The following is an 8448-nucleotide window of genomic DNA, read 5'->3' on the forward strand; positions in this document are numbered from 1 at the left end:
AGCTCCGGCAGGGCTCCGGGCGGCGGCAGGTGGTGCCGGGCGGCGGCAGGGCGGCACGGGCGGCGGGGCGGCGCGGGCGGCGGTTGCGGTGTGCGGCGGCGGCGGCAGGCGGCGCGGGTGGCGTGGGGAGGCGGCGACGGTGTGGGGCTCCAGGGGGGCTTCGACGGGTTATAAAGTGGGGGCAACTTGGGGAAGGGGGCGGCCTCAGGAGGCGTGTCCTTCCCGGACACGGCGGCGGCGGCGATCGGGACTCCGGTCCCGATCCGGTCTTGCGGGAGGCGGCGGCCAGGCCGACTCGGCTGGCCCTTCGGCCCAGTCGGGCGCGCGGGGCTCTTTTTAAAAAAAAAATATCACTGCGACTAAAAAAATTCTAAAGAAATAAAAATCGAAAAATGCCAAAACAAATTTTCACCGTCTAAATAAAATATTTAGAACAGGATGAACATTTTCTTGGCCCTAAATGCAATTTTTGAAAACGTGCAATTTTTCCTAAATTCAAATAAAATAGCAAATAAAATCAAAATAAAATATTATTTGATTTTTTTATTAAATCCTCAATAGTTCTTTATTTCGGGAAAGTCATTTTATTCCCTCTCTCAAAAATTTTATGATAGAAATAATTGAAGATAAAATAAATAAAATCAAATGATCCTATTTTCAACATTTGAGAAAACTCAAATATGAAAATAACGAAATCCCCAACTCTCTCTGAGGGTCCTTGAGTTGCGTGAAATTTCTAGGATCAACCAAAATGCGATAAAATATGATATGCAATGATGATCTATTGTATAACATTCCAAATTGAAAATTTTGGGATGTTACAATCCACGAGACGGAGCCGCCGTCACCTCTTGTTCTTCATCGGGAGGCCAGATCTAGAGTCCGTCTGGGGCTCCGAAGAGGGGGATCTTCGTTCTTCATCACAACCAACCCTTCTCCATCGCCAATTCCATGATGCTCCCCACCGGGAGTGAGTAATTTCTTCGTAGGCTCGCTGGTCGGTGAGGAGTTGGATGAGATTCATCATGTAATCGAGTTAGTTTTGTTAGGTCTTGATCCCTATTATCCACTATGTTCTAAGATTGATGTTGCTATGACTTTGGCATGCTTAATGCTTGTGACTTGGGCCTAGGTACCCTAATTTCATATCTGAACCATTTATGTTATCACCATTATACCCATGTTCTAATCCGATCTTGCAAGTTATAGTCACCTACTACGTGTTATGATCTGGCAACCGCGGAGTGACAATAGTCGAGACCACTCCTGGTGATGACCGTAGTTTGAGGAGTTCATGTATTCACCATGTGTTAATGCTTTGTTCTGGTTCTCTATTAAAAGGAGGCCTTGATATCCCTTAGTTTCCAATAGGACCCCGCTGCCACGGGAGGGTAGGACAAAAGATGTCATGCAAGTTGTTTCCATAAGCATGAATGACTATTTACGGAATACATGCCTACATTATATTGATGAACTGGAGCTAGTGTCGTATCACCCTAGGTTATAAATGTCTCATGATGAATATCATCCAATAAGTCACCGATCCAATGCCTACGAATTTATCTTATATTGTTCTTGCTAAGTTACTACTACTATCGTTACTGTTGCACTTGTTACAAAACTACTGCTATCACTATTACCGTTACCATTGCTCCTGCTACTATTATCAAAACTATCATATTACTTTGCTACTGATCACTTTGTTGCAGATAATTAATCTCCAGGTGTGGTTGAATTGACAACTCCATTGATAATACCTTCAAATGTTCTTTGGCTCCCCTTGTGTCGAATCTATAAATTCTGGTTGAATACTCTACCCTCGAAAATGGTTGCGATCCCCTATACTAGTGGGTTATCAATGGACAAGACCCATTCATTAGCTTAGCACATTGATCGTTAAGTTTTATTGCTATTGATTTCTTCATGTCATATACATATTCCTTTGACTATGAGATTATGCAACTCCCGGATACCGGAGGAATACCTTGTGTGCTATCAAACGTCACAACTGGGTGATTATAAAGATGCTCTATAGGTATCTCCAAAGGTGTTTGTTGGGTTGGCATAGATCGAGATTAGGATTTGTCACTTCGAGTATCGGAGAGGTACCTCTAGGCACTCTTGGTAATACACATCATAAGAAGCCTTGCAAGCAATGTGACTAATGAGTTAGTTGCAGGATGATGTATTACGAAACAAGTAAAGAGACTTTCCGGTAACGAGATTGAACTAGGTATGAAGATACCGACAATCGAATCTCGGGCAAGTAACATACCGATGACAAAGGGAATAACGTATGTTGTCATTACGGTACGACTGATAAAAATCTTTGCAGAATATGTGGGAACCAATATGAGCATCCAGGTTCCGCTGTTGGTTATTGACCGGAGAGGTTTCTCGGTCATGTCTACATAGTTCTCGAACCCGTAGAGTCCGCACGCTTAACGTTCGATGACGATTTTGTATTATATGAGTTATGTGATTTGGTGACTGAATGTTGTTTGGAGTTCCAGATGAGATCACGGACATGACGAGGAGTCTCGAAATGGTCAAGAGGTAAAGATTTGTATATAGGACGATGATATTCGGATATCGAAAGTGTTTCAGGGTGTACCGGGTACATATCGGCGTACCGGAGGGTTACCGGAACCCCCCGGGGGATTAATGGGCCTTATGAACCATAGGAGGGGAGCAAACCAGCCCGCAAGGGATGGCGCCCCCACCCCCCACCTAAGGAAGGAGGCCGAATAGGAGAAGGAGGAGGGGGTTCGCCCCCCCCCCTTTCCTTCCTCCCCCCTCTCTTCCCTTTCCCCCCTTCCGATAATAAGGAAAGGGGGGCGAATTGGACTAGGGGCCCAAGTAGGATTCCTCCTACTTGGGCGCCCCATGGAAGCTCCCCTCCCCCTCCGACCTATATATACGTGGGGAGGGGCCGCTTAGGACACACACCAACAATTGTTAGCCGTGTGCGGCGTCCCCCTCCACAGTTTACGCCTCCGGTCATATCTTTGTAGTGCTTAGGCGAAGCCCTGCGCGGATCACTTCACCTTCACCGCCACCACGCTGTCATGCTGAGGGAACTCTCCCTCGACACTTTGCTAGATCAAGAGTTCGAGGGACGTCATCGAGCTGAATTTGTGCAGAACTCGGAGGTGTCGTACATTCGGTGCTTGATCGGTCGGAACAAGAAGAAGTTCGATTACATCAATCGCGTTATCAAACGCTTCCTCTTTCGGTCTACGAGGGTACGTGGACACACTCTTCCCCTCTCGTTGTTATGCATCTCCTAGATAGATCTTGCGTGAGCGTAGAATTTTTTTCGAAATTGCATGCTATGTTTCCCAACATGAAGAGCTTCTTAAAAAACTGGAAGTTGTACCCCGGATTCTAGATTTTCTGCGGAGCGGCATTATCGTCCTACGCTATGCATCAAATAACATGTCTTTCTCTATAGGAAGTGAGATGTAGATTTTCCTATCCCTATACTATTCCTATCCTATGAACCAAAGGGGGCCTTAGAATCATGATTAGTACTACCTCCGTTTGAAAAAACTTGTCCCTCAAATGAATGTATCTAGCATCAAGTTAGTGCTAAATATATCCATTTGATGAACAAGTTTGGGACAAGCTTTTTCGGACGAAGGGAGTACGTAACAAAAAATTTCTCTGTTGTGTACAAAGCATATTTGTTTTGTGAAATTGTTTAAACAAATGCTTATTCATCGCATCAAAAAAAATGCTTATTCATCCGTGTTTTGTGTATGAAGCATTAGCCAGTAACGTAGGAAGCATGTTTATATTGGTTCTGCAAAACTTGCATCGTTTGGTTGTTGTGTGACAGAAATATTGGAGATCTGTTACAAGCCAGTGAGTACAGGATGAGATCTGTTACAATTTACTCCACGGAGAATCCATCACGACATCTTATCACGAAATTAAACTAAACTCAAACAAGTTGAGCCGAATTCCCTCAAAATGAAAAACAAATTAAACAGAATTAACAGCATTTTTAGCAAGCTAATCTCTTTCCATCGGACAGGCTCCCTCGCGCTGAGCTCCCTCCGTTCACGCGCCTGTCGTGCAGCTGCTCTTCCAGCTCGGCACCGCTCCGTTCAGCCGCTGCCCCGGCTCGCGGCCCGGTTGCTCGACGTCCCCGGGGATTACAGGCACAGCAGAGCTTGGGGAGTTTCATTCCAGTGGGCATGAAAAACACAATAGAGAGATGCGCAGCCGGAATGTGCACGGCCCTACTATCATAATAACCAGTGCTAACACAAGAGAGAATAGGAGGACGAGGAATAAACCAACGAAAAGCCACTTAAAGAGGCGGTCCTCTTTGGTGTCCCTCGACACGATAACCCCGGCTACAGGCGACGGCAGCACCACCGCTGTCCCGGCTGGAGGCGCCGGCACCACCACGGCGGCTCTTGCTGGAGGCGCCGGCGACTCGACCATAGTCGCTGGTGGAGGCGGGGGGATGCCGGCCCCGGCTGGAGGCGGCGGCGGTGGCACCTCAAGATTTGCTGCAGGTGGAGGTGGAGCCTCGAGACCAGCTTCTGGTGGAGGCGGCGGCAGCTCGCCGGTAGTTGTTGGTGGAGGAGGGGGCTCTAGGCGTGTCGCTGGTGGTGAAGACGGTTGCTCACATGTCGCAGATGCTTGCGAGGAAGACAGCAGCAGAAGTAGCAGAAAAATTGCTGCCAGTCTGCAGTAGGTCAAGGAAGAGGCCAACTTCCTGGAGATATCCCCTGCCCAAAGGAGAAGGCCGCTGTCGTCCTCCATGACGGTGCGGGGGACGTTGTTGTCTTTACTCATCTCGTTCGTCCAACCCGTCTCTTCACTTGAACTCTGCACAAACCAAGTAGCAATTCCGATCAAAAGAAATCCAACTATTTGCAGCTGTAACTAACAAACTTCATGCTTTGACAGTTGACAACAGAGAAGCCCTGCAAGACTTCCCCCGGAAAATGAGACAAAACAATGTGCAGAAGGACTGTGCAGAGCCATAATGCTACAAAATCTGTCTCATTTGCAACCCATCGAAAAAATCATGGTGGAGATGGAAACAAGACAAAAGAAAAGCCAATGAAGCATAACTCGAACTCAACAGATCCGTCGATCGCCTTGGCTAAAGAGCCTTGTAATTATTAAGCACTTGAAAAGGAAGTAAAAAAGGCTACCTGAACAGCCTTGTAATTCATCTTAGCTGCATCGATGTGCACTGGTGTGAGATCTAGTTTGTTCCCCTGGAAAACTCTGGCACCATTCTTCAGCAGGAGCCACTCAGTCCTGCACAAAGACACAAGACAACTAAGGACACTTGGAAATAGCGAGAACAACCATCTTACTGTTTAGCTGTTAATGGAGCAGAATTTTGAAGAAGAGCACCTTGGCTCTTGTGTGCTTGAGCTACTACTGAGGCAGCAGTGAAGTGCTGTGTTCCCTTCAATGTCACAACGGCGGTACACACCACCGTGTGACTGCCAGTTGGCATGGCCAAGTGTAGGTGTGTGTGGGTTCCACCTGTAAGCGTGTGTAAGGCCGTGGCGTGCGGGAGTACAAATACCTTGAGAGAGGGATGTAGCGGTAGGCTGATGAAAGTAATATGAAATTCCTCACCTCATCTTTCCCCTCGCTCATCCCCTTCTCCAAGTCTCCTCTCCCCCTGCCAGATCCCCCTCGCAGCCTACTCGGATCGCCTGCGATCTAGATCGGGGCGTTACAATTGGTAATCAGAGCCTCAATCCTGGCCAAATTGTTTTTTCTCTGCTGCCTCCTGATTCAGATTGGTAACACCCACCGCCTCGGGTGTGACTTGCTCCGGTGAGCTCACGCAAAATCCCCGGCGGGGTTCGATCTAGCAGGGGTGCGAGACGGCACCATCCAAGCCCTCCATCCAGACCCGGCAGCTGCTGGCGGCCATGGACGACAACACCACCAGCCTCAAGGCCATGATAGAGACGATCCTCACGCGCCTCGACGAACAGAAGGTCGACAGCGACAAGCGGCTCAAGGCCCAGATCGCCTTCAACACGCAGGTCTCTCAGGATCTGCGCTCCCTCGCCAAGCAGGTCGACCTCACGCAGGCGGATGTCGACGAAACCCGCAAGGCGCTGGAGCGATCCCCTTCACCTCAGGATTCGGGATCTCCGACGGTGATCCATCCACAACAGCCTCCACCACGACCTCAGGACCCTGCTCCGCCGCAACAACACGGGCCGCCGCCATCCCCACGCCTCTCGGACCAGCGTCCGCCTCTGTTGGAAACGGCGCCGCAAACCGGTGTCCACTTTCAGCACCAGCCGTACAGCCCGACCAACGAGGCGCACCACCACCAGCATCACCATCAGGACACCTACATCAAGCCGCCGAAGCACGACTTCCCGCGGTTCGACGGCAGCTCGCCGTACCTCTGGCTCGACCGCTGTCGGGCATACTTCGACCTCTACCACGTGCCACCGACAAGCTGGGTGACTACGGCGACACTCTACATCGAAGGGCAAGCGGCACACTAGCTTCAGGCATTTCGTCAAACGCATGGTGGCCTAGCGTGGGATGCATTTTGCGCCGCGATTAAAGAGTAGTTCGGCGTCGATGAGTTCGAGATGGAGATGCACAAACTTCTGCAACTCCGTCAGACGGGCACCGTCAGCGAGTACCGCAAGGAGTTCGATACACACATGTATCACCTCTTGGCGCTCGATCCCTCACTTAGCAACAAATTCTTCATCACCCAGTTCCTGTTGGGCCTCAAGGACGAGCTTCGCGCAGCAGTTCGACTACAAGCGCCCAACAGCATCACGCGCGCGTCGATTCTGGCCCGAATCCAAGAGGAGGAGCTGAACACTCCCAGAGCGCGCCCGCGACCGCAGCCGCAAGGCCGTCCACCGCCTGTGCCCGCGCGGCTGCCAGCCGCACCACGCCAACAGCCTGACGACTACGCGCGCGAACGCCAACTCAAAGAGTTCCAGCGTGCCAACAGTCTCTGCTTCAAGTGTGGAGATCGGTACACTCGTGATCACCGTTGCAACACGCAGGCGCAGTTGCTCACCATCCAAGTGGGCGCCTACGGCGAGCTGCTCACCGACGACATTGTTCACGCGCTCGACCTGCTAGATGCCCCAGAACAAGAGGTGCCCCCTCCGGAGTGCTGCATAATTTCCGCGCACGCGTTGGATGGCTCTGAAGCGCCCAGCACTATTCGCCTCCGCGCTCTCATGGGCAACCAGGTCATGTTGCTCCTCCTGGACTCAGGGAGCACACACAGCTTCGTCAACAAAACATTCGTCGAATGCGTCGGTGCGACGACAAAAGAGATTGCCACACTGGACGTGCGCGTGGCAAACGGCGACCGGCTCACCTGTTCGCGCCAAGTCCCCGAGCTCAAGTGGTGGATGTAGGGCCACACGTTCTCGACGCCGATGTACGAGCTCGACACCAGCGCCTACGAAGGCATCCTCAGCATGGATTGGTTGGAGAAGAATAGCCCGATGACTTGTCACTGGCAAGAGAAGTTCATTTCCTTCGACCACGATGGCGAGACGGTCACCCTGCAAGGTGTTCGACCCAAGACGACGCCCACTCTCGCTGCCGTGCAGCCAGCGGAACTCTGCAAACTGATTGCCGGCAATGATATCTGGGCAATGGCTATGGTGGAAATGCAACCCCCAAGACCCAAGCCACACAAGCCGTCTCAGACGCCCATAAGTGACTTACTGGAAGAATTTGCAGATGTCTTCGTGGCACCTACTGGCCTGCCCCCACACTGGCAATATTACCATGCCGTCATCCTGGAAGACGGAGCCCGGCCAACAAACACTCGTCCTTACCACTACTCTCCTCTGCAAAAGGACGAGATCGAGCGGCAGGTGAAGGAAATGCTCGACGCCGGTGTGATCACCCACTCGGTCAGTCCATACGCCGCGCCGGTGCTTCTGGTGAAGAAAAAGGGTGGCACCTGGCGATTCTGCATGGACTACCGATGCCTCAATGAAGTGACAGTGAAGAACAAGTTTCCGCTGCCCATCGTCGATGAGCTACTCGATGAGCTGGCCGGCGCGGCATACTTCTCCAAGCTCGATTTGCGTGCGGGCTACCATCAAATCCGGATGCGTGAGGACGACGAGCACAAGACGGCGTTCAAAACACACCACGGCCATTTTCAGTTCCGGGTTATGCCGTTCGGATTGACAAACGCTCCGGCGACATTCCAGTGCCTGATGAGTGCCATCTTCGCCAAATACACCCGTAAGTTCGTCATCATTTTCCTTGACGACATACTTGTTTTCAGCGTGACCCTGGAGGAACACATCGAGCACCTACGGCTCGTTCTCGATCTGCTCCGCAAGCACCAGCTCTACGCCAAGATGTCCAAGTGCTCGTTCGCTCAAGACCACATCGACTACTTGGGTCACGTCATCTCCAAGCATGGCGTCGCGACCGATACAGAGA

The 8448-nt window shown here is 50.9% G+C and overlaps 1 protein-coding gene across 1 annotated transcript; it reads right to left on the reverse strand.

Moving 5' to 3' along the window:
- Positions 1 to 4188: 4188 nt before the first annotated feature.
- LOC147970491 (uncharacterized) lies at positions 4189 to 5198 on the reverse strand. Its single transcript, XM_087522663.1, has 2 exons — positions 5178 to 5198; positions 4189 to 4845 (listed from the first exon to the last, which is right to left on the reverse strand). The coding sequence occupies exons 1-2, from the start codon at positions 5196 to 5198 to the stop codon at positions 4189 to 4191; spliced, it is 678 nt and encodes a 225-aa protein (XP_087378789.1).
- Between the last annotated feature and the right edge of the window lie 3250 nt (positions 5199 to 8448).

This window comes from Triticum urartu, chromosome 5A (genome assembly GCF_056163025.1).
Source record: "Triticum urartu cultivar PI428250 chromosome 5A, HENAU_Tu73, whole genome shotgun sequence".
Classification (NCBI taxonomy): domain Eukaryota; kingdom Viridiplantae; phylum Streptophyta; class Magnoliopsida; order Poales; family Poaceae; genus Triticum; species Triticum urartu.

What these genes read in the sequence shown, in the direction of transcription:
- LOC147970491 (XM_087522663.1), bottom strand. Translation starts at nt 5,198, where the DNA reads ATGAATTACAAGGCTGTTCAG. An exon ending in TGAATTACAAGGCTGTTCAG is followed by an intron (nt 4,846 to 5,177) that starts GTAGCCTTTTTT and finishes TGGTTTGTGCAG; the next exon opens with AGTTCAAGTGAAGAGACGGG.